Genomic DNA, 25886 nt, shown 5'->3' on the forward strand with positions numbered 1-25886 from the left:
AACTCAACTTGAGCATACAGAACCAGAACCAAACTCATGCAAACAGAACCAAAACCAAACTCAACCAGAACCAAACCAGAACCGAACGGGAACTGAACCAGACACGGACCAGAATCGAACCAGAACCCTACCAGAACCCTACCAGAACTGATCCAGAACCGAACCAGAACCGAACCAGAACCGTACCAGAACTTAACCAGAACCGAACCGGAACCGAACCGAACCCTAACCGAACCAGAACCGTACCAGAATCGTACCAGAACCATACCAGAACCGAACCAGACTTGAACCAGAACCGAACCAGACCCGAACCAGAACCGAACCAGAACCGTACCAGAACTTAACCAGAACCCTACCAGAACTGATCCAGAACCGAACCAGAAACGAACCAGAACCGAACCGGAACCGAACCAGAACCATACCAGAACCGTACCAGAACTTAACCAGAACCGAGCCGGAACCGAACCAGAACCATACCAGAACCATACCAGAACCATACCAGAACCGAATCAGAACCGAACCAGAACCGTACCAGAACCGTACCAGAACCGAACCAGAATTTTAGGTCATTAAAGCACTGATCCTCTGATCATTATTATTATTTAATTATTTCAATAAGGCAGCTTCCAGATTCCTTTGCTGGCTCTTTTGTTTTTTACTTAGCTCATTTTATATTTTTTGAGAAAAGAGAAAGCTGAGATGTTGCCCATCATTGTTACTTGGTTGCACTAATAAAGTGAAGTGCTGTACAGGGGTTGCATTATTCTATTATCAATTTGCCATAATTTTTAAGTATGTAAGAGATGATTTCATTGATGGCCATAGACTAAATGTCTTTCAATGTGGACTTCCACTGAGAGGAACATATTAGACTATTTAGGAACTAAATTAGGAACTAAATTTAGACGGTCATACCAGCTTGATCATCAATGAAAATGTCCTGGAAATGTCCTGAAAAATGATCTCTGGAAAAGAGTGGGAACCCTGAACGAGCCTTAGTCGACTGCCAATCTCATAGTCGAATATTTGCATATGAAACGTGGATCATTCCATTCAAACCATGGGGGTGCTCAATGTCTAATTTTACATTATTTTCCTGTTTCCCGAAAAAATAGTGTCTTATTTAGCCTATTTTTTATATAAATATAGACGTATTTAATGTAATTCTGAGAACAGCTCTTGAAGTGTTAAATCTCCTTAAAGTGGTAATTAAATCTCCCCTGGTCTGATCTGCTCTGCAGACATGTTCTACCTCTGTCTCCTCTTCTGTCTCTGAGACAAATGAGAGCCCTGCATGATGTTATTAACGTGTGATCACGGAGCAATTCATCATCAATCAGGGTGTAATAATTACACTTTAATTAGTTAATTACACAGTGATTAGGTAATTACACAGTAATTACATGAGTAGTCCAGGAGACGCTCAACGTGTGATTTATACTAAAGCTGAAGCTCGATACTCGAGATGAAGCTGCTCAGAGGATCGTCCTCCATCATGATCTCTGATGTCTGAGTGAAGCTGTGAGTGCCGAGTTGAAGTGTTATCATCACATCTTCATTGTTCCTCCTCGACCTCGTCGTTCCTCAGCCTCATCATCGTCATTCCTCCTCCTCGTCTTCGTTGTTCCTCGTCGTTCCTCTTCCTTGTGTTTCTTCCTCTGCCTCGTCCTTGTCGTTCGGCCTGGTCATTCCTCCTCGTCTTCGTCGTTCCTCCTCCTCGTCTTCGTCGTCATTCCTCCTCGTCGTTCCTCCTCGTTGTTCCTCCTCGTCCCCTTCCTCTTCCCCTTCCTCGTCCTCGTTGTTCCTTCTCCTCTTCTTCATCGTTCCTGCTCCTCGTCTACATCGTTATTCCTCCTCGTCCTCGTCGTTCCTCCTCCTCAACTTCATTGTTACTCCTCCTCATCCTTGTCTTTCTTCCTCTTCCGCTTCCTCGTTCCTCCTCCTCGTCTTCATCGTTCCTCCTAGTCTTTCTTCCTGGTCCTCGTCGTTCCTCCTTCTCATCCTCGTCCTTCCTCCTCCTCATCCTTGTCATTCCTCCTCTTCGTCTTTCGTACTCGTCTTTCCTACGACTCGTCCTTGTCATTCCTCCTCATCTTCGTCCTTCCTCCTCGTCCCCGGCGTTCCTCCTCCTCATCCTCGTCTTCGTCATTCCTCCTCCTCCTCTTTGTCGTTCCTCCTCCTCGTCTTTGTCGTTCCTCCTCCTCGTCTTCGTCTTTCCTCCTCCTCCTCGTCTTCATCTTTCCTCCTCCTCGTCTTCGTCTTTCCTCCTCCTCCTCGTCTTCATCTTTCCTCCTCCTCCTTGTCTTCGTTGTTCCTCCTCGTCTTCACTGTTCCATGTTGGTGCTAGATTGTGTCAGGATGCAGAGAGAGCGTTGTGAATGATGAAGTGAAGTATGTTTATATTTCAACAGACGCCGGCAGCAGTCGCTGGCTTTTATCGATTCAGGGTAAATATTGAATCTGTGAAGTCAAAGTTTTATGACTCTTTAAAACTCCTTCAGAATAAAATTAAGAGTATTAAAGGAATGTTCTGAGAACTTCCTTTATTTTGAACAACCCGACACGTTTTCTCCAATCGATGTTCACATTCTTTGAGGAAATCTAAAACATGTTTTGTCTTCAGGATGAATCATCGTCATAACTCCATATATTTCAGATTAGTGTGTTTTATCTGCAGCTCGCTCTGCTGCCGGTCCGTTCAGATTAAGACGTCTCTGAACAGACCTCTCCCACGCAGGCCGACTCCTCCACGCTGTTCTGGGTTAGACCCGATGAGTTCCCCGGCTCTGCTGGACTCGTCTCTCGTCAGCATGAAGTCTGAGCCGGTTCGAGTTACAGCGAGGGGGCAGACCTGCTGACGGAGAGCTCCCATGTGTGTTCAACAGCTCTGTTCAGTCAGGACTCTCCTGATCCAGTTTAACCTTTTACCCCCCAAAACATCATCAGCCCATCCCCCAGCAGCCCCTCTGTTCACCCCTCTCCCCCTTTCCCTCCCTCGCTGAGAAGCAGGTGACTGATGTAGACTGTCGATATGGCTTACAGATAACATGAATAAAGGGCTCAGATCCCTCCTCCCTTTCTCCCTCCACACCCACCCACTCTTCCTTCCCTGAGTCCACCCAACCCGTGCCCCTATGCAAATCCAAACCCCCCCTCCTCCCCTCCCTCTCCTCCCCCGTTCATTCATTGGGAGGGAAGCTTTGCGTAAGACTTTGACCGGCACAGAATCAGCAGCAGCAGCGTGGGCTTTGTTGTGGACTACAGCCGGGAGAAAAGAGAGAGAGAGAGGGGAGAAGCTCGCAGCTGATAGAGAGAATAAGAGAGAGACGTGCACGAGAGGAGAGATTCTTCAGAGAGAGTCGGAAAGAGTGAAAAAACCTCGAGAGTCAGGAAACAAGTCGTCAGCAGCTCGCAGAGAAAGAGTTCAAACAGAGAAGCAGGAAGCAGAGACTCTGTGACGGACACCACTTCTTCTGTTTCTACCTCAGCCTTTACTACCAGTACTGCCAGTACTACTACTGCTACCAATACCACGAGTAATAAGAGTACTAAGAGTACTAAGAGTACTACAAGTACTCCTACTGAGAGCAAACTGCTGCAGCTTCTGAGAGGAGTCCTGGTGAGTCTGACATGTTTTTCTTGCTGATCTCTGATCAGTTTTTTTCTCAGTGAAGGGAAACAGACTCTTTAAATGTTTCCTGTTGAAGGACCTCTGCTCAGTTTTAGGGAGTTTCACAACAATCAACATGATGTGATTGATTCTAATGATTATGCATTCAGTGATCCGTTCGTTTCAAGATGCAGAAAGTTTGTGTGAATCAGATAAATCTGCTCAGATCATGACTTCATCTTATAAGAGAAGTGAAAGCTGCTTGTGCACTCAGAAGTGTGGCAGCCTCTTCCTCCTCCTTTTGCCTCTCCTTTCTCCTCTTCCTCCTCCTTTTCCTCTCCTCTCCTCCTCCTCCTCCTTTTCCTCTCCTCCTCCTCCTCCTGTTTAAATGATGAAGGCTGATGTTTCTTTGTTCAGACTTCAGACAAGCAGCATTTCTAAAGAGTTGAGATAATTCAAAGAGAAGTTAATGTTGTTTCTGAACATTGTGGTCAGCAGTTAAAATTTGCTCCATGTGTTTTTCATCAGGAGTCAGTTTGAAAAGGTTTCAGAGGATCAGAGGGTGTCAGACATTAAGAACTCTTATCTCATAAATCAGCTTTAATATTAAACTCAGTCTGAAGCTGAACATCAACACGAGTCACAGAGAGAGAAGCCGCTCTGCAGGAACACATTGTTGCGTTTATACTTTGTGCCTCGAGGCTGTTAGAGGTACTTCCCCTTTCTGCTGCCTTCACACACACACACACCCACACACACACACACACACACACACACACACGCACACACACACGCACGCACGCACACACACACACCTGGAACTGTAGTCCATGAGTTTAAAACTACTTCAGATTCACTCAACAGAGCAGCCCATGTGTTTGTTAATGTGTGTGTGTGTGTGTGTGTGTGTGTGTGTGTGTGTGTGTGTGTGTGTGTGTGTGAGAGTGTGTGTGTCTGATTGGTCTGTTTGCTGTAAGGGTGCTCGGCATGTAGGGGGGCTGCAGGGGGGCGGTGTTGGGGGTTGTTGTAATTAGATGAGAAGCCACTCTGTGAAGCCCCTCCCCCTCCCCGCAGACAGCAGACACACTTCTCAGCAAACCCGTTCTCATGCATACACACACTCACACACACACTCACACACACACACACACACACACACACACACACACACACATGCTTCCTCGGGCTGTGGCTGACTCAGGTCAGCGGGTCGACGTGGAATTATAAACTCATGATCAGAACCATATGTCGGTGTTTGCTAACTTTAAACATTTGAACTGATTTCTCAGGAATATATTCGATCATGATTCATGTGAATGAGCTGCGGGGTCAGAGACTTCTGAATGCACATGTCCAGCAGTCATCGGTTGATATTGATTGTCATGCAGTGCAATAATGGATGAAAGGTGATGGACAGCAGAAACAAGAACCGGCCCTTTAATTGCTTAATGGATAAATAATTTAAATTCTATTTAAAAGGATTTTCATCACAAAATGAGTTTGTCCCTTTATTTATTTATTTATTTAGTTTGTGAAGTAATTAAACAAACCAACATTGTCTTGTTCCAGTGAAACCCCCTGCCCCCTGATTCTGCTGATGTTATTGATGATCTGGATTATTTGTTTTATAACAATCCACAAAAGTTAGGACTCTTTATAAAATGTTGAAAAAAACTGAATTTGATGATTTACAAATCATTGAAACTCAGAATTAATTTGAACTCTTGCGAAGACAACGCATCATATTTAGAAACTGAAGGTTTGCATGTTTTAATCAAAGTGATATCCATCGATTATCTTTACTTCATAAACTATTTAGGGCTGCAGGGGGGCGGAGTCAACCCAAGCTGTCATTGCACAAGAGGCTTGGTACCCCCTGCAGGTTTAATGCAGCAACACATTTCAAAGAAGTCTGCACGGAGACAAAAAATCACACATCTAACAAGGTTAATGATCTACATGTGAGTCACGTGACCGGGTACAAAATCTCCAGAGAGGCTGAGTCTCTCAGAGGGAAAGATGGAAAGAGGTTCAACACTCTGTGAGAGACTGTGTGAGCAAACAGTTCAACAGGTTCAGAGTAATGTTCCTCAGAGTAACAAGGAGTTAGTGGATTTCATCATGCACAGAACATAACATCATTAAAACAGACATGACTCTGTAGTGGAAGTCACTGCATGAAAAACAGACATGACTCTGTAGTGGAGATCACTGCATCCACAAAGTCAGGTTAAAACTGAACCACACAAAGAGGAAACCATATATAAACCTGATCCAGAACCACAGACTTCTCTGGACCTGAGCCTGTTTAAGATGGACAGAGGGGAAGTGGAAAACTGTCCTGTGGCCTGATGAATCAAAACCTGAGATTCTTTTTGGAAATCATGGACACTGTGTCCTCCGCTCAAAAGAGGAGAGGGACCACCCGGCTTGTTATCAGCTCACAGTTCAAAGCCAGCGTCCCTGATGGTATGGGGATCATAAGAGTCCATGGCATGGGTAGCTTCCACATCTGTGAAGGCTCCATTAATACTGAACGATGTATACAGGTTTAGGAGCAACACATGCTGCAATCCAGACAATGACGTCTTCAGGAAGACCTAGCAAGACAACGCCAAACCACATTCTGCACGTATTACAACAGCATGGCTCTGTAGTAGAAGAGTCCAGGTGCTGAACTGGCCTGCCTGCAGCCCTGACTCGTCCCCCATTGAAAACATTTGGAGCATCATGAAACTAAAAGTACAATAAAGGAGACCCTGAGCTGTTGAGCAGCTGAAATCCTCTATCAGGCAAGACTGGGACAACATTTCACTTTAAAGTCCAGAACCTGGTCTCCTGGTCATCCTAGCATGTTGGATTGGTGTTGTGCACTAAATTTATCAAACTGTTTTGTTCAGTGTTTTCTGGGCTTCATCAGTCTTTGTATTTTTCTGCAGCTGTTTAAGTTTAAGACCCATCCCAAATTTAAAATATTCTTACTTCAGTATTTTTAGTATTTTTTCACGATGGAGAGGTGTTCTAATTTACAGAATGTGATTCTTTGGTTTTAACATTTCATCGCTAACATCTCATCAATTCTTGTAGAGCTTGAAAGAGTGAGGAATGATACTTAAACTGTCAGACTGCAGAAAAAACGCATATATAAGCAGAATTTCTCTCTCAGTTGTAAAGAAGTGTTTTTTTGCACATGTGAGGAGACGCTCATGTTTGATGGGAGCTGACTTTAATCACCAGTTTGGAAACGGTAGCCTACATGCTGCTGCAGCGGCTGTCCCTCTTCATGAATGGATTAGTTTTCTTCAGAGAAGTCCTCAAACTCTGCTGTCCTCTTTAAACCTGCTGATATGAACCCTGCTGAGATGATCTGCCTGTCGAGCTTCTGTGTCTGTGTGAACATGCCGCTGTGTGAGCAGGTTGGTATCACGGCTCCTGTGTGAGCAGGTTGGTATCACGGCTCCTGTGTGAGCAGGTTCAGGTTGGTATCACTGCTCCTGTGTGAGCAGGTTCAGGTTGGTATCACGGCTCCTGTGTGAGTAGGTTGGTATCACTGCTCCTGTGTGAGCAGGCTCAGGTTGGTATCACTGCTCCTGTGTGAGCAGGTTGGTATCACGGCTCCTGTGTGAGCAGGCTCAGGTTGGTATCACTGCTCCTGTGTGAGCAGGCTCAGGTTGGTATCACTGCTCCTGTGTGAGCAGGTTGGTATCACGGCTCCTGTGTGAGCAGGTTGGTATCACGGCTCCTGTGTGAGCAGGTTGGTATCACGGCTCCTGTGTGAGCAGGTTGGTATCACTGCTCCTGTGTGAGCAGGTTCAGGTTGGTATCACTGCTCCTGTGTGAGCAGGTTGGTATCACTGCTCCTGTGTGAGCAGGTTGGTATCACGGCTCCTGTGTGTGCAGGTTAGAATCACTGCTCCTGTGTGAGCAGGTTGGTATCACTGCTCCTGTGTGAGCACGCTTTGTGTTAGCAGCTCTCCGGGCGCCGCAGCTGACCCCGGAGGATTCTGTAAACCTTCCATAGTATCTCCATATCGCCTCAGTCAAGGAGGCTCTAATGAAAGGCCCCCTGAGAGCCTCCACATGTGCTCTCAGACCCCCCCACCCCCCTCATCGAGCATTACGTTTGTATTGAAACAGGAGATGTTTATCTTTCTCCTTTGTTTCTCTCTCACTCCGTTTTTCCCTCTTTCTGTCACACGCCCACAGTGCTCACAGAGCTCAGTCACTCTCTCAGACTGAAGCTGGTGGAGCGGCTGCTTTGTATTTCTCTTTTTATAGAAACACTTTTTACCTTTTCCTCATTTGTTGTTTCTTTCTGATCCGCAGTTTGGATTCATGTTTCTGTCCCTCAGACTTCAGAGCGAGCGTGTGAGAGACCGGAGTGAAACAGATCAGCAGGTCTGAAGCTGCTGAACTTTAAACAAATACAATCCTCCCTGGACTCATCTAGATTATGAACTTGTAGAATATTTGTCATGCAGAAGTAAAATGTTGTTACCGGTGATATAAATAGAGATTCATGAAATATAATCTGCAGATATTTGAATCATGGACTTTTCTCTTCTGTTCATCGTTGAGCCGGTTTGTTTTTCTAATAAAGGTTCAGAAAACTTTTCCGTGACGTCTGAATAAGATGAACGTTATTCTTTATGATGCCAACGTCTGAAAGAGTCGGCTGAAAACAATGAAAATAACTCTCTTATCTTAAGTTTGTACAAAATAAAAAGGTTGACGTCGAGGCATCAACAAAAATGTATTGATCCATCCTGCTCTCATTTACTTCACTTTATTTCTTTGTCTGTCACAAACTGAACGAACGCTTCATATTAGTGCTCATCATGGTAACATCATATTATATATAACATCATATTATATATAACATCATGTTATATATAACATCATGTTATGTAACGTAGAATGAGTTGATAGTAAAAAGAACATTAATGATATATTATTAAATCTGTGAGTTGAGCCTCTGGGATCTAATCCTTCAGTCCGGTCTGAGGAGAGACGAATACAAATCCCCTGAATGTCTTTTTTTTTTGTGTTGATGGAAGCGGCGAGTTTAAAGGAAGCGGCGAGTTTAGAGGAAGCGTGGAGAGCAGCCAGGTCTCGGGGGAAAGGTGACATTTGACTCTGATTTCAGTGGAGGGAGGAGCTAAACACAAAGGACCCACCAATCTCAGAGGACCCTGAAAAATCACAACTAATCTGCCCTGCAGGCCGACTCAGTCCTTCTTCTTTATTCCTCTCCTCCGTCCGTCGCTCTCTCAGATTTCTCCTCCAAGTTTTTAAAGAGTCAGACTCTTTTATTGCAGGAGTTGATGTGACTTGTTCCTCGTCTTGTGACGTATTTCACATTTTTAAACGTGTTTATTTTTTAATTCTCTTCGTCTCTCTGTCCCTTTTTTTCAGTTACTCTCCCCAGTGCGCTCCTTGCTCCCGTCTCCTCCTCCTCCCTCACTACACGCCGCTCCACGTCCAACTCATCCTCCTCCATGCAGACCTCCTACAGACTACCCAACCCCTTACCGCCCCTCCCTGTACGCAAGGGTGTCCGTGGTCGACGTCCCAAATCCCAGACCATCGCTTTGTTAAAGGCAGCGGCAGAGGCGGCGGCGGCAGCAGCAGTTAATGGAGCATCACAGAGCCCCGCCAGGACCAGCTCTGAGACTCAACTGGCCCCCAGACCACACAAGAAGAGAGGGCCCAAGCCCAAGAGCAAGGTGAGATGTCACAGTAGCTGTGATCTGTCACAGGAGCTGTGATCTGTCACAGGAGCTGTGATCTGTCACAGGAGCTGTGATCTGTCACAGGAGCTGTGATCTGTCACGCTGCGGTCCAGCAGACGTCTTCTGTCGTTTGACTGTGAAGACGTAAAGAGCCTGTGTGGACCACAGAGCGTTACTAACACAGGGTTTGTTTGTTTCTGTCTCGCTCCAGAAGAAGCCTCGGGTAGGGCAATCCCTGGGGCCCCCGCCAGTTACAGCTCCGCCTCCTGAGACCAGACTGAACTCCAGCCTTGTCTCAGCAGACAACAGCCACAGATCAAATGTAGTCTGCACAGGTAAACCCAGTCCCGGGTCTGAATGTGTCTCTCATCAGTCTACAGAGCTCTGAACGTTGACCTCTCTTTGTGTCCTCAGTGTGTGTTTACGTGAACAAGCACGGGGACTTCGGCCCGCACCTCGACAGGAAACTAGTGCAGCAGCTCCCGGACCACTTCGGTCCTGCACCGGTAAACGCAGTGCTCCAGCAAGCTGTCCAGGCCTGTGTGGACTGCACATACCAACCCTCTGTGCTGCTGTCCTTCCTCCAGAGCCAGTCCCACACCGGAGGAGAAGTCATCAGAGGTAAATGTGCACCACAGAATATCATATCAACGTCCTCCCACAGCACACCAGAGTCCTTCTGCTTTAAGCACCAGAGGAGAAGAAATGTGGAACTGCTCCCTTAAAATGTGGAACTGCTCCTTTAAAATGTGGAACTGCTCCTTTAAATTTTAATCCTCAAAACTTCTTTAATGATTCATGTCTTAAAGATTAGCAGTCAGGTAAAAGTGTGTGTGTGTGTGTGTGTGTGTGTGTGTGTGTGTGTGTGTGTGTGTGTGTGTGTGTGTGTGTCTGATGTGAGCTCTGCGTCTGTAATCAGAGATGACATGTGCGTCTAACCTGGTTTAGGATGCTGGGATTGGGTCTCCCTTGGGGGTCAGGATTGGGAAGGCTGTGGTTGAGTATGGTGGGGGGTGGGGGGGTCTGATTTGTGGATTTGTGCAGGCTTGGCTTGGGTAGGGGGGCTAGAGGGGGATGCTTTTAAAGGGAGGGTGCTAACCCTAAACCATCTGCTGCTTTTCTTCAGCTGTGAATGTTCTCGTGTGTCTGAGCATGTGCGAGTATAAACAGGAAGTAAAAGACGTCTGTGGCATCCCTTTCTCTTCCAGTGCGGTCCGAGCATGGGATTCGCTACGTGAAGCTGCCCACGGCTTCCAGTACGTCCTCTGTGCTGCGCTTCTTAGAGAACATGTGCCAACATCTGGAGAGCGACAGCCTGTTCAGCTCGCAGCCGTTCAGCCCCTTCACCAACAACACACGCTTCTACAACAGGACCAAGTCAGGTGGGCCAGAGGGACCGAAGCACCTGACCCAAGAGGGACACAATTATATAAATCCACTGATTATTATTAGTATTACTATTACTATTATTAGTATTACCATTACTATTACTATTATTACTATAACTATTATTACTATTATTACGGGAGAACGGGGTTGGTTGTCACACTTTTTACTGTTTTGATGATTGCTCATCATCAAAACATCTTTCAATAGTCATTCTTACATTAAATTGAAGCTTAAGGTGTTGGCTTGAAATGTGTATCCCTCTCATTTTCCAACTCATTGTAACAAAAAGGCAATTAACTATCAAAGACACTCTGACACAATGTGACAACCAACCCTATCACAGGGTTGGTTGTCACACAGTATGGGGTTGGTTGTCACACACTATGGGGTTGGTTGTCACACACTATGGGGTTGGTTGTCACACAGTATGGGGTCGGTTGTCACACACTATGGGGTTGGTTGTCACACACTATGGGGTTGGTTGTCACAATGGTATTTTAATGGGAAAAATCTTTTAAAAAAGGCAAGAAGGCAGAACTAAATTTGAATATTAAATTGCACTGACAAGTGATAGGCCTACATAACAAGGAACATGAACAGGAAACACATCTTTAGGCCAGCCTATATAACAACATAAAGAACAAAACAAATAGGCTGAACAATAACGGCCTACTCACCTAGGCTACATGCAGTCAATGTCTGAGTTACAGTGATGGGAAATTTAGGGTCTGCGCACTCCAACTAATTTTACCATGCATGATTTTGCCAACATAGGGGTTGGTTGTTACATGTGACAACCAACCCCTTAGAGAATTTGACGACCAACCCCAACTGGAATTTTTTGCTAGCATCAAGGCTAACAACCATCTAACAACTGCTTAGATAGCTAATAAAAATCTAACTATAGCTTTCCTCCTCACCCTTTGTAAGGGTAACACTTGTTTTGTTATAAACCCATCGTTTAAAAGCCTAGAAGAAAAATACTGAGGATCTGAATATTTGCAATTTGACATGAGCAACACAAAAAGTCCTCACACCTCAAGTTCTGCTGTCTCACTCCAGAGAAGACTATGTAGGTGAGCTCTGATCCTAATTCTGGAATGTCCATACCCTAATTTGAGAGACTGCGCCCCCTGGTGGCGAGATATAACGCGTGTGCCAACCAACCCATGTGACAACCAACCCAGTTCTCCCACAATCTACAATAATAATAAATATTACTGTAATAATAATTATTATTGTTATCATTATTACTATTATTATAATATTAATTATTATTACTATTATTATTATTACTACGGCCCTCAACCAATCAGCAGCCAGGGTTGAGTGCAGGCTCAGTCCTCTTTAGCGAGGATCAAACACAGAAAGGATAAACGTCTCTATCAGTTCATCACTCTTCTGTGTTTTATGTTCAGTCTTTCTGTCTCCCTGTTTATAATACAGAGCCGCTATCTCACGCTGAAAATGGTCTGTCCAAAGACGAGTCCACAAAGGATCCCGCCCCCAGCGCCCGCCCCCTCCACAGCTCCTCAGACTACAGAGCAACAAAGAAGGAGCGGCCATTCTATCCGGGACAGACACCGCCGCCCGTACGCCGTGTCAGCTCAAACCCGACTGAAGCTGGGCCGATGTGTGCGCACCGACGAGTAGAGGGTAAGGTAAACACTCCATCACCTGTGCACAGGACTGACTGTGACGGGACCCTGTGCGTACACAAAGGTCAGATGACCTTATCAATGTGTGCATTGATCTGGTTTAAACAGAAGTCTTCATCTGTAACACTGATCAATCAAATCAGAAGCAGAGGGAGGATCGTGTGATGTGTGTGTTAGTCTGATTCCTTGTCCTGTTGCTTCTCCCACATCTTCTCAGCAGCGAGCTCAACGACGGGCCCCGACCACGTGAAACAAGACAAGGAGGGTTCAGGGAGTGACGCCTCGTCCTGGTCGGTGGATGATGTCATTCGGTTTGTTCAAGAGGCCGACCCTCAAACTCTCGGCCCGCACGTTGACCTCTTCAGAAAACATGTGAGTACCTGCTTTTTGCTCTGGTTCTTCCTCCCTGTGCTTCAACCTTCAGTTAAACTGTCTGTGAGCTTTAGGCTCCGTGCACAGGACCATCAGACTCCAGCTCCTGAATCCAGTCCCCCTGTCTGACAGCGCGCTCCTTTTCTTCACAGGAGATTGACGGCAAAGCGCTGATGTTGCTGCGCAGTGACGTCATCATGAAGTACATGGGACTGAAGCTGGGCCCGGCGCTCAAGCTCTGCCATCACATTGAGAGGCTGAAACAGAGCAAACAGTAGAAGGCTCTCTGACGGACACACAGACAGATGTTACTCCACAGGGACGAAGAGCTGAAAGAAGAGTGAAGGTCGAGTCTTTCTCTCCATCCTGAAGGTTTTAATAACCAGCAGGAAGTCTGCAGATAGAAACAGTGTTCTTAAAGTGAAAGGTGCATTCATCTAACCAACAATAAGCCTCATTTCATCTCACCCTTCAGTCCCACTGGGCATGCTCAGAGCTCTCTCTTATTCTATTATTTGCCAAAGTGATGTTATTGTGGACGGCGGGCGGAATAAAAAACACTGTGGTTAATCTACCAATCAGACACGTTCAGCATTGCAGCCCCCGCCCCTGAAAGTCCTGGGAATTTGAAAAGTACTACGCCCCTAGCAGGGGCTTTTTAGGGGGGAGATTATCTACCCCTGAACTAAATTTAGACCCTGGGTCCACCAGTCGAAACTCATGTAGTTCTGGGGTAACGTTCCTCCGGTCGAAAAACACCTCTGGGTTAAGTGCTGGTTGATGCCGGTCGCTCTCTGGCAGCGCTGCAGGATGAGCTGTAATCATGTAAAGGAACGAGTATTTAAAAATAACCAAGAGCATCTCCAGCCTGTGTTCATCTTGACAATGCAAAGAGCAGATTAAAGTCCTCTGATCAGGTATCAGGAACAGATACAGTCACACGAAACTATGGCTGCAATAATTCACAGACCTTTATCCTCAGACGGTGGAGAAACAGAGTTTTAATCCTCACGCTGGCTCGTATATATCACGTATTAGAATAAACAGCAGGCAGATGTCGTTTATCAAACTGATGTAGCTTCTTCGTTTTGTCTTTCACTCCTGCAGAGTCGGGTTTTCAAGCTTTAGATTCCAGCTGTGGGTTTTGTTGATGACAGTGTGAGGATGGATGATAAAGCATGATTATGGAAGTGTGTTATTATCAGTGAACTTCTCACTGCTTCATTTCTAACAATGCAATAAGGTTTCAGAGCGACCGTCACAGACGTGAAGCCAGTGATTGTCTTGAGATCAGAGCTGCCGAAGAAAAGCTCAGAGAGGCCGAGACTGCCGACTCTAAAATCATCACAGCTTGTGAAAGTGAAGAGGAGGGATGTTCTTTCTTTCACAAACAGGAACTCAGTGTGCTCTATCAGTGCAGAACAAGTGTTTCAGTTTCACGGAATCTCTGAGAAGCTTTAATGTTCCCTACAAAATTAACACAAATATTCAAATAATATAAACTGTGTTTGATTAAAGGGACTCCTTTGTCTGTTTCTGCTGCTCTGCACACACAGGACAGAAGGAAGGACACACAAACACACACACACACACACACACACACACACACACACACACACACACACACACACACACACACACACACACACACACACACACACACAGACACACACACACACACACACACACAAACACACGTTAAGGTAAAGGCCCTCAGCTGTCTGGTTTGCTGTACAGAGCTGTTCGTAGCTTCTGGATGGTGATGAACTGGAACTGTGTGTTTCTGATCCGAGTGTCTCACCGTGTCTCTGCCTGAAAACGTTTCTTTGTGCTCAATCATATCCCTCCCTGCTGTGGTCATATCCCTCCCTGCTGAGGTCATATCCTCCCAGTTGAGGCCAGATTCTTCCCTGCTGAGGTCATATCCCTCCCTGCTGAGGTCATAACCCTCCCTGCTGAGGTCATATCCCTCCCTGTTGAGGTCATATTCTTCCCTGCTGAGGTCATATCCCTCCCTGCTGTGGTCATATCCCTCCCTGCTGTGGTCATATCCCTCCCTGCTGAGGTCATATCCCTCCATGCTGAGGTCATATCCTCCCAGTTTAGGCCATATTCTTCCCTGCTGTGGTCATGTCCCTCCCTGATGTGGTCATATCCCTCCCTGCTGTGGTCATATCCCTCCCTGATGTGGTCATATCCCTCCCTGCTGAGGTCATATCCCTCCCCGCTGATGTCATAACCTCCCTGCTGAGGTCATAACCCTCCCTGCTGAGGTCATATCCCTCCCTGTTGAGCTCATTTTCTCCCCTGCTGAGGTCATATCCTCCCTGCCGAGGTCATATCCCTCCCTGCTGAGGTCATAACCCCCCCTGCTGAGGTCATATCCTCCCTGCTGAGGCCACATTCCTCCTTGCTGAGGTCATATCCCTCCCTGTTGAGGTCAAATTCTTCCCTGATGAGGTCATAACCCCTCCCCGCTGATGTCATGTCCTCCCTGCTGAGGCCACATTCCTCCCTGCTGAGGTCATATCCCTCCCTACTGAGGTCATATCCCTCCCTGCTGAGGTCATATCCCTCCCTGCCGGGGTCATATCCCTCCCTAGTGAGGTGATATCCCTCCCTGCCGAGGTCATATCCTCTGCTGAGGTTATATCCATCCCTGCTGAGAGATGTCTGAGTAAATGTTCACTTGTCTAAAGTCAGATCCTGTCGCTGACTTCACTTTGGTTTTGTTCTGATGTGGAAACTTGAAACTGTCTTTGCTTTAAAGTGAAACTCAGGTTTTAGTAGCACTGATTTTTCTCGAGGATGTTTTACGTCATTAGATCTGTGTTGATCGATACAATAGAGACGGACTGCACAAAAGCCAACTATGTATATTTTTAATGCCTTGTAATCTATTGCTCGCAACATCTCGTGTAAATATTTGATTTTTTTTACTGTAAGTTCAACAAAAACTGTTTGTTAAATATGTTTGATATTCATACTATTAAACATTTCTGTACATAAGGACTGAGTCTCTGTCAAGTAAAACCAGCCTCTCTGACCCAGGACCCCATCCTCATCACCAGTTACCCCTGTTTGTGAGACTAGACTGGACGGCTTCTAACTTCCTGTTTAGTTTTAGAGTCCAGAAGAAAATGAAATGATCCCGAGCTGTATCAGGAGCTTCTGGTTGATGTTGAGGATGACTTATGAAACATGTTGTCAGACCTCAGCAGACATTATCTCAGTAAAGGATACCTGTATGCAGCTGATCACCTGGACCTGACCTCCTGACTCCAAAGCTCCTGGTCGGATTGTAAAGAAAGGAAGTCTGGCAGAGATTCACTGACTTCATCTAAGAGCTGAAAAGATCCCGAGACTTCAGCCATCAGGTCTCCAGATAAGACCAAGACCCACCTCTCATCAGCATTGATCCATCAATTATCCAGGTAAGACCCAGACCCACCTCTCCTCAGCATTCATCCAGCAGGTCAGGTAAGACCCACCTTTCCTCAGTATAGACCTGAGTCATCTCACTATGGTTAGACCTGAGTCATCTTACTAGGTCAGGGTTAGACCTGAGTTATCTCCCAAGGGTCAGGGTCAGGGTAAGGTTTAGACCTGAGTCGTGTCACTAGGGTCGGGGTTAGACCTGAGTCATGTCACTATGGTCAGGGTCAGGGTTAGACCTGAGTCATGTCACTAAGGTCAGGGTCAGGGTTAGACCTGAGTCTTCTCACTAAGGTCAGGGTTAGACCTGAATCATCTCACTAAGGTCAGGGTTAGACCTGAGTCATCTCACTAGGGTCAGGGTTAGACCTGAGTCATGTCACTAGGGTAATGGTTAGACCTGAGTCCTCCCTTTGAGACCTGCAGCCCTGATCCACATGCTTGGTTTCTGTCTGAAGGTGATCCTGGAGTTTGATCAGCTGTTCAGAGGAGCTCTCTGTTGTAACACTGAAGCTGAACGGTATGAAATGCTGCCCTCTGGTGGTGAAACTCTGTCGATGCATCTGGTTCTGATTGGAGAAGAATTAAGTGTCACACAAAAGTCTTTCTGTTTGAACGCAATCACATTTATTGGCTTTTTTTCTATGCACAGTTACTAAGCAGCCGGATGAGCTGTTCAAATGAATCGGATATAGAATAATGGATTTTTCACAATGTTGTACCCCCTCCCAAAAATAAATACAAGACTGAAGGTGTTGCACAGCTCCAAAATATACAAAGGCTTGGAAATAATCATGTAAACTTTGAAAAAAAACTTTGTCTTTTTTTAGATTTTATTTGTTTATTTTACAAAAGAAAGAATTTGAAACATTTTTTCTTTAAAAACTTATTTACAGGTTTATACAAAAATACAAAAATGATTCAAATCTGTGAAGTCTTCGATTGAAACATGGAGCCTCTTTTAACAGATTTGTCTCTTCTCTGTCACTAATTGAAAGTCTGTGTTCTTCCATACTGTACACCTCTAAGAAAAAGGACTCCGTGGTGGTCGTCTCACGTCCCTGCACGTCAGATCGCAGTCAGACATTTAAAATCTAAAAAGCTTATAGATTTATGTTTTGTTGGATTTTCCAAGCTGGTGAGGACTGAGGTTTGAAACAGCTAAATGAGCGCTCCTGCACGGCGGCCTGACTGTCTGCTGTTCAAATGTGACAGGAAATAAATCCACCCACTGGTTTTACATGGAAACAGTCTTAGAGAAGCTGTGTGGCGTTAACGCCGGGGTACAGTACGGAAAAATCACAGTAAACAACTGTCAGATACTTTTTGCCATTTAAACTATTAAATGTCTGAATTTTGACTGTAGTTGTGTGTAGTGTTGTAAATTTGGGAATCTTATGGTTCAGTAATAATGTTCAAATGTTTTCTAATGAGTTTTCTAAAGTAAATACAATGACCTTCTGATCAGATAAAAGTAGTTTGACGGTCCTGTGACTTTTTTATTTTTGATCGGCTTTTCCACGTGTGCACTTTTTTAAAGAATCAGCAGTTTCTCCTGGAAAATATTTCTCTCACTTCCATAGCTCCAGCAAGACTCAGCACCAAGAGTGATTCTCCATCCCAACAGATTATTTTCATCATTTTCTTTACAGTCTCTTATACCTATGATTGTCCAGTGAGTAGATATACAGTACAAGATAAACCCCTGTTTGTGATCACGACTATACAGAACAGAATTAGCCAGACAGTTTGTACATCTATAGAACACACTATTGAACTCGACATTGGAACGGAAAATACAAAATCTTTTCTCATGTTATGGAGACATCCCTCAGATAAAAATAATGATGTGGTGGTGTTCTTTCCTTCTTCCTTTTTTCTTTACTTATTGCATGCGATAAAACACAACAAAGAAAACAATGAACAGGAACAAGTGCGCTTCAGCAACATGGGTAATGTTAAATTAATCATTTCACAGCTTTTTACTCTCTCCTTCTCACACAGTGTCAGTTCTGCAATTCTGATTCGCTGAGTATTAAAAAGTCGTGGTTTTGTTATCTATCTATCTATCTATCTATCTATCTATCTATCTATCTATCTATCTATCTATCTATCTATCTATCTATCTATCTATCTATCTATCTATCTATCTATCTATCTATCTATAGCATTTACAATAAAACAGTAATATGCTTGCTGAGGTATTCACAGAATACAGTGAATGGTTTCTACTGAAGTATGGTCTCCGTATGTGAGAAGTATTCGTGTTGTGTTTGCTCTGGTCGGCAGGTGAGAGTTCAAACAGTCGGCTGATGACGCCTCTCTCTGGATACTCCAGGTGCGTGCCACTTTTTTGGGAAGGATGAGAAGGCTTTTAGTTAAACACAGAAAAGGCTGCAGCAGTGCATTGGATGCAGGGCTGACTCCTTCCTGTCCTCTGTTTGTCGTTCTTTGCCGCACTAAGTTTAGAGTAAGACGTAGGCATACAGCAGCCACCTGGTTGAGCGCTCACCTGTCTGATGCTACTGGGTCAGTGCAAATGAAGGAGAGGCAACGAGGAGAGGAGAACAGTGTACATGGTTAAGAGTCATGTGTAATGTTGCCAGTGAGACCTGTTCTTCTTTGCTACACTCAGGTTTATTCCCTATAAAATTTCTGCTTGTTGTTCTATATAGATATGACTTTTTATATTCAGTACAAATATACATATGCAATTTCATTATAAGATATATTTTCTTTCAAGAAAAATTCTTGAAAAATCATCATCAAGTGCAAAAACGAGGTCGGCTCTTGGAAATCTTTCCAGACGAACCTCTAGTCAAACCGATTGAGGACCCTCTAAAGCATTTTCACCGTCTGCACTCAATGGTATCTTTAAAACTGCTCTGAAATGCACCTTTTCAACGACAGCACAGCAAGACTGACCAGCAGCTGGAAAAGCTTGGATCAGTCTTAGTATACTAGATTTTGAGGTTGGGTTTCAGTATGTGATTGAATTCTGATGAAACATGGATCGGGTCCACGCATCGGTGCAGGGACTAATCAACGTCCTGCTTAACAACCACCTCTAATAGAGAAAGGCCACTGTGCGATTGTCCAAAACTAGCCGGTATCTTTGACAAACGGGCCCAATCCAGGCGCAAGCCCTTGCTCCTTCTTAAAGACACTCAAATAAAATATCAAATTAATTCTGATCACTGGCAATGTGGTAAAAATGTGGCTAAACCTTTCACAGTGAAAGATTAAATATTCCTAAAATACAAAATAACCACAAACATGTTGACAGAAACCAGGATCCAGGGGATGTTTCCATATTGGGTCATGCAACATGGTGAAACATTATCATCATGTTCTGAGGCGTAGTTTTACAAAAATACATGCATCATGTTTTCTTTTTGGATATATTAAATGTGAAGAAATATATCATTGGCTCTGTGAGTTGTTCAGACTATGCCAGGTCTGCAGATGGAAAGAGATAAGTTGGTGCTTTGTTGTTAGTAACTTCCACCATGAAACAACCCTTGCTGTTGGCAGAAATATTCGGATGGACTCAGGAAGTTTGGCCAATGCTTTGGGCACCAAAGTTAAAAGAGTATTAAATTTCATCAGATTTTTTTTGTATTTTAATAAGAAAGCAGTTCCTCTTGGACACAAACACATCCACACCATTCAAAACACAAGAAGTAGAAATATCAGTGGATGAGCTTGTTCATGCACAAGCACACTGAATGTACCCCACAAAATTTCTCATCGTAATTTAACAAATATTTGGGACTGTTTTTAAATGTTTTTTAGAAAAGACAGTTCAATCAAAATAGGTCTTAGTACTTTAGTATTTTCCTTTTACTATGAAGTGTTTTTGATGAAGTATTTAGATATATCCTTAAAAGTTTTCATGATCATCGCTTTATGGTTCAGCTTCTCCCAACACTCTCTGACACCCTTAGATTGAATTGTTGATCCGAGACCGGGGTCCATTTCAGCCACGGTCAGGTTTTGTGTGTCAGAACAGTTACTGTATTGGCCTCAATGACACATCTATCCAATATTAAAAATAAGAGCAGAAGGGACTGTCTCAAATGTAGGACACAGCTAGAAGAGAGGACATCTCTCTTCAGGTGGCTTTAAGAGGATCTGTCGTCATGGGGGCTCCCGTCTGAGTTCTCTGTCTCCCCTTCAGAAATGGCTTGCATTGGGGCTGTGTAGAGGCGGCTGCGTGTACTGTAGCGGCTGCTGTTGGCTACAGGTGGGATCCGAGAACGTCCCTGTCGAGACGCAGCTGACATGGGAAGGGTTTTCGGGGTGAAACTCTCAGAATTCGCCCTGGGAAAAAGGCCTGGTATCTGGATTTGATCAAAGCCAGGGAGTAGGGGTTCTGGTAGGGTACAGGACGGTTCCTCGGCCTGTCTAAAGGGTCCTTCCTGAACACACTCCCCAGGGGTTTTAGGGGTGATCGGGCTCTTAAGAATTTCTGTCGCTGACATGCGGTAACTGGAATCAGACCTGCTACCCTTCTTGAGTAAGAGGAGTTTAAACTCCTCGTTGGACGTGCTAGATTTCTTGGCGCTGCGGTAGATTGGCACGGGGGCTCGTTGTGACCCAGCCGCTGTGGCCACGGGGGCTGTGATGTTGAGAGGAGGGGCTGGCGGGATAATGACAGTGGCGACAGGGGGCACCGGTGCTGTCGGGCAGAGACGAGACTTAGCATTTAAGTCTCCTGAATCTTTCCGGCCCAGGACCTTTCTTTTGGATCTGAGTAAAGAAAATAAATTAGGATTCAGACGGTGAAAATTAAAAACTCAGTAAACACTGACTTTGAATTTGCTGGATCACAAACTCTGACAAAAATATAAACCGTGCATGCAGTTCAATGAAAAATGAAAGCACCTGTGGATCATTGCAAACAGGTCCTCAGTTGTACGGGTCTTTGTGGGCGATGTCATCATAATATCTTCGTCCACTCTGGTGTCATCCATCATGGGGGAGAGCGAGTTATCACTCGGCGTGGAATCTGAAACATAAAACATCCCTGTCTTATGTCATCTGGTTGTCTGATCACTGAGTGTACAGGTGGTGAAGTCACTGTTTTCACTACCTCTGCTTGTTGGGTTTGTTTGTGAGCTTACCTTTGCTGAAGTAATCCTCAGTATCAGGAGTGGTCGAGTCATCTTTGCCCTCCTGTAGCTGCTGCTGATGGGCACTTCTGGTAGCACCTGATGTCACTTCCTCCTCTTCTTCCTGCTCTTCGTGTCCTCCTTTCCTTGCATCGCTGATTAAGTAAGGATGCGATGTCTCAAATGTGTTACCAGGCACTTTGACTGGACTAGCCCAGGGCCCTGAGTCTAAGTGGGATCCCCCAGCAAACTCATACGCTGGAGGAGGATGGTGGTCAGAACGCATGCCCCCTCTGGGACATGCAGGCCTTGGTGGCTCTTTCACCTGCTCTTCCTCTTCCTCCTCCTCGTCTTCATCGTCATCATCATCTTGGGAGAACGAGCGTTCCCCCAAAACCCTGAACTCAGGGTGTGAATGAGCTGAGTGGGTGAGCCCTCTGAACTCAGTGTGTGAGTGAATGTGTGTGTGTAGATCGACAGGAGAAGGGTGAGGAGCTCGGGGAACAGGACGATGTAGGGGTGAGCTGTCCTCTGAGAGATCAGCCGCTGGGTCCATCCGAGCTCTGAAGGCTGTCATAGACCAGAAGGTTCCTGGTCCATAGCGGTCCTGTCTGAACAGCAGGCTTTCATAGGATGGAGGCCCATCAGGATGCCGGCCAGGGAGAGGATGTGTTGAGTGTTCAGGAGAAGAGATATGGTCATGGATTGGGGGTCTGGGGGGTGGTCTGCGGGGAGGGAGAGGCCTGGGGTTAACGGGTGGTGGAGCAAGAGTGGAACCACTAGGAGGACATTTAGGTCTCGTAACAGTCTCTGCTCCACTTGCTGTGTCCTGGTCTGCAGCGGTCACACTGTCTGTTGATTGGCTAACAGAATGGAGCTGCACTGACCGGAGAGCAGAGGGAGTAATTGCCAAAAGGTTGGCGCTGGGAATTGTTAGAGCAGAGTTTGAACTTAGCAATGGGTTGTTATTTGATCCCTCAGGGGCCAGTAACTTTGTTGCAGGGACTAAAACATTTCCTACCCTGTGTTTGCTGTGGTGGAGCGTGTGCATGTGGTGTGTCCGGTGGGATAGTGTGTGTCTGACATAACCGCCATGAAGAACATTGAGATCAAGTTGAGATGGTGGAGGTGGGAAGTCTGGATCTCTCTTATATCCAGAGGAAATGGAAGTCCCGTCTCTGGGGAAGTGCTGCAGGGAAGAGAGAGAAGACTTCCTCTCGGGCACTTTGGGCTTCCTCTTGCCAGCTGAGGGAGACAGAGGTCCTGGGAAGAACGCAGCCGAAGATGAGGGCAAGGTTGATGTTGGAGTCTCTGATTGGCTGGAGTAGCCACTCGAAGGTGAGGCCAGGCCAGCTAACTTTTCAGGTGAGCCAAGTTTGAAGTCTCCAGGTGGTAGTGGTGGACTAGTTGCCCTAGTTTCTGCCTGAGCAGGGGCCAGGGTTTGAGTTTCTGTGGAGGAGGAAGAGCTGTCTGGTGACTTTATACACTCCATGACTGTAGTGCCTGTGGCTGTGCTTGAGTTGGACATGGATGTGTACTCACCATTGTTGGACTTGAGCTCAGTGTTGTGAAGCCACAGGTCTGCATAGTCAGATTGCACAGCACCTTCATCCTTAAACGAGTGGGTATCTGCAGAGCTGAAGGACATGGGCTCCACAATGTCCACGGATTCACCAAGCCCCATTCCCCAGGTTCCCAAAGGCTCTGCCACTAAACAAGATGTCTGCAATGGTTCTGGAGCACCTCCAACCTCTAGTTCAAGCTCCAGCTTCATATCTGTGGAAGACAATGTAAGTTCTTGTTCACTAACCGTCTTTGGTTGATCCTGATCCGTCTGTGTGTCTGTTCCAACATCAACACTACTGCCAGTCTCCTTTAGCGATGTTGTCCGTTTTGGTGGTGGAGGTTTTACTTTGGGTTTTCTTAGTGGACGACATGTCCTCCCCAGGGTCATAGTGCCTGCTCTGAAATCAGCTGAGGGTGGGGGGTAGACTCCGTGGGATAGTGGTGCTGCCACAGTGTTGGTTTGGCCACAGTCAGGCCCTGGGTCTGCATAGTTATACATGTATCCTCTGTAACTCGGATTATACTCCCCAAAATGCAAAGAGGAGGAATAGAAACCCTCTGAATCCGATGGGTAATGACAGCCAGAGTCCTTTTCAGTGTTGCTCGTCTTGTCGTTGTAACAGATGTGGTCTTCAAGACCTTGTTTGGAGCTGTAATCCTGGGATAACCCATGGCTCTGGCCAATGCTTTGAGTCTGGTCAAGGTCATGGTCAGGATCAGTCTGGTCTTGGTCTTGGGGGTATGTCCATTCCCCCTCACTGGCAGTACTGACCCCTGCATCATCCAGCTGATCTGTGGCTGAGGATGTGAATGAGCTTGACCTGTGTCCCTGTCCCTGTGGTCTGAGGTCAGAGTGGTAAGATGGATCCAGGGAGAATCCTTCATCAATGGCATTGGGCACAGTGTTGAGTGACAGCTCTGAGTCGCAGTGGGATGAGCCTGTCAGAGGTGGAGAAGAGGGTGGGGGTATGGTTTCAGATGTCTGAGAAGGGCAGGTCGAGCTAGAGCCACTCCAGTTTCCACTCGACGACTGGTGGTCCTCTTTATGGTCCACATGGCTGCCGAGGACCCCTGTTGTAGACACAGAGTGAATCGGGCTGCTGAAAGTATCTGAACTTGATGAAATCTCACAGCTGCCCATGTCAGCCTTGCGTGGCAAGCGAGAACGACCCCTCTCCATCCAGCTATGCTCTGGACTCCCTCCTCCTCCGTTTCCTCTGTCCCTTTCTCCCGACCGCTGCAACCGTTTCAGACTTCCAAGTTGCAGTGGTTCAGGAGCTGCCTGGTCATCCGTGCTCTCTTCCTCATCCTTCATCATCATCATCATCTTCATTCTTGGACTTGGGCCAGGTGGAATAAAGTCCTCTGCCTCATAAGGTGAAAGCTCCTCATCTTCGTCATCATCATCATAATTGTCATCGTCGTCCTCGTCGCTGTCCATCAGGCGTCCACCTTCCCGTGGTAAGCTACGAGAGCGCAGTCTCACACCGTGAGCTGTAGCGCTGGTGTACGTGGAGTCTGACTGCTCGCCCAGAGAGGAAATGTTCCCGGTCGAGTGGGACAGAGAAGCAGGGATTCCCTGATGGCCTCGCTGTGCTCTGATGCGTCTTCTGGAGGGAGCAGCTGTACCTGAAGAGGAACAAAGACAGGAGAGGGAAGGGAACAGAGGGACATATTTCTTACTTTGCATTAATGTTGACCAATTGGACTATAGCAAGTTACCCTGAATAAATAATCTGAATTTAAGTTTGAATGGATCTAGTTTGCAGATGAAAGCATACTGGTTTGATAATTTAATGGCTGCCTTCAGATGGTTATCCTGTTGAGAGTTCCTAAAAACACGGTTTTTCACTTGAGCGTAAGGATGATGCCGACATCTTTTACTGAGCTCTGTGCTCATCTGAGCCAGCAGGTGAACTCTTCTTGAAAACGGAGTCCAGTATGAAACCCAAAGAAAGCAAGCCTCTTCTGTCTGAACCAAAAGTTTCCCAAATGAAGAAAACAACAACAAACCACTGAGTTAGTTTAAGAGAAAGCATCTGTAGGCCCGCCACCTTTAAATGGAAATGTCCCACATTTGACTAAAGTTTTGTTTTTGGATATTATTTCTTCCAACATTTGATGATCAACAATGAATTAATAGTTTGGTGAGAGTAATTTAAAATATTTCTGGAAGCTCCAGGAGAAAAATAAATCGTCTCTATGTCTTCATAGAAAAGATTAAATAAAAGACGACCCCGGGCAGACTGATGTCCATCAGGACCCTGTGACAGGATTTAAGGTGATATACCGTGTTTTTAGGGAGTCCCTTCTCCTCTTCAAACTTAGCAATGGCAGCTATCTGAGGAGCAACATATCTAAACATTATCTTAGAAAAAGTCCCAATATAGCCTTAAAGTAGAACATTTTGTATTTAAATCAGGACTGACAGAAGAGAACTCCTCGTCCTAGTCAGTAGCACAAATATGTGAGCCTGATAGACTAAAAGGAACTGCAGTAAAGAAGAATATATACTTGTGCATTCTCAGAAACGTACATGCTATAAGGAAATCATCTGTCTGGCAGCCAGAGTCACGAGTGTGATGGAGGCGACCACTGATAGAGAGGTCTTCCTGACAGAGAGAGAGTTGGTGCGGGTTGGCATGGACGATCACTGTGCGCTCCCTTGCTACGGGTGATTCATCTGAGTCTGAATGCGAAGAGACAAAGCATGTTGAGTGTCCAAAATATCAAGGACAAACCTTTTACTTAAGAGGATATAAGAGAACCAAACATGGCCTCCACATTGGAAGGTGATCCACAAAACAACAAAGATCATGTTGAAGTTTTGGCCTTTAGTTCAAAGAGAATCAGGCCCTCCGTTACTACTGAGAGTTTTTACAAATCAACATTAAGGAATCTGCTGAAATCAAGTGGATGAAACAAAGTGTTATTAAATGTTTTATAGCATAATGAAGCACAGGAGAAGCTCAAACAGGCCGGCTTGTTTTTTTTGATTGCATGTGATTGT

At 45.6% G+C, this 25886-nt stretch overlaps 2 protein-coding genes across 5 annotated transcripts in view; one reads left to right on the plus strand and one right to left on the minus strand.

The window, feature by feature from the left end:
- scml2 (Scm polycomb group protein like 2) overlaps positions 1-14278 on the plus strand; it is a 31020-nt gene extending 16742 nt beyond the window's left edge. Inside the window, exons 8-14 of one of the 4 annotated variants that reach the window (XM_034680688.1) lie at positions 9026-9336; positions 9554-9677; positions 9757-9963; positions 10551-10724; positions 12178-12387; positions 12610-12761; positions 12914-14278. In XM_034680688.1, the coding sequence (XP_034536579.1) occupies positions 9026-9336; positions 9554-9677; positions 9757-9963; positions 10551-10724; positions 12178-12387; positions 12610-12761; positions 12914-13039 (1304 nt within the window). In that variant the 3' untranslated portion in view covers positions 13040-14278. Of the gene's footprint in view, positions 1-9025; positions 9337-9553; positions 9678-9756; positions 9964-10550; positions 10725-12177; positions 12388-12606; positions 12762-12913 lie in introns of all 4 variants that reach the window. The other 3 variants (XM_034680690.1, XM_034680687.1, XM_034680689.1) reach the window with 3 other exon arrangements.
- A 5467-nt stretch (positions 14279-19745) lies between these two features.
- nhsb (Nance-Horan syndrome b (congenital cataracts and dental anomalies)) overlaps positions 19746-25886 on the minus strand; it is a 50950-nt gene continuing 44809 nt past the window's right edge. The window contains exons 10-13 of the mRNA XM_034679585.1: positions 25413-25565; positions 21323-24505; positions 21084-21207; positions 19746-20948 (exon numbers count right to left, since the gene is read on the minus strand). Of these exons, the coding sequence (XP_034535476.1) occupies positions 20321-20948; positions 21084-21207; positions 21323-24505; positions 25413-25565 (4088 nt within the window). The 3' untranslated portion in view covers positions 19746-20320. The remainder of the gene's footprint in view (positions 20949-21083; positions 21208-21322; positions 24506-25412; positions 25566-25886) is intronic.

This window comes from Notolabrus celidotus, chromosome 3, assembly GCF_009762535.1.
Source record: "Notolabrus celidotus isolate fNotCel1 chromosome 3, fNotCel1.pri, whole genome shotgun sequence".
NCBI lineage: Eukaryota > Metazoa > Chordata > Actinopteri > Labriformes > Labridae > Notolabrus > Notolabrus celidotus.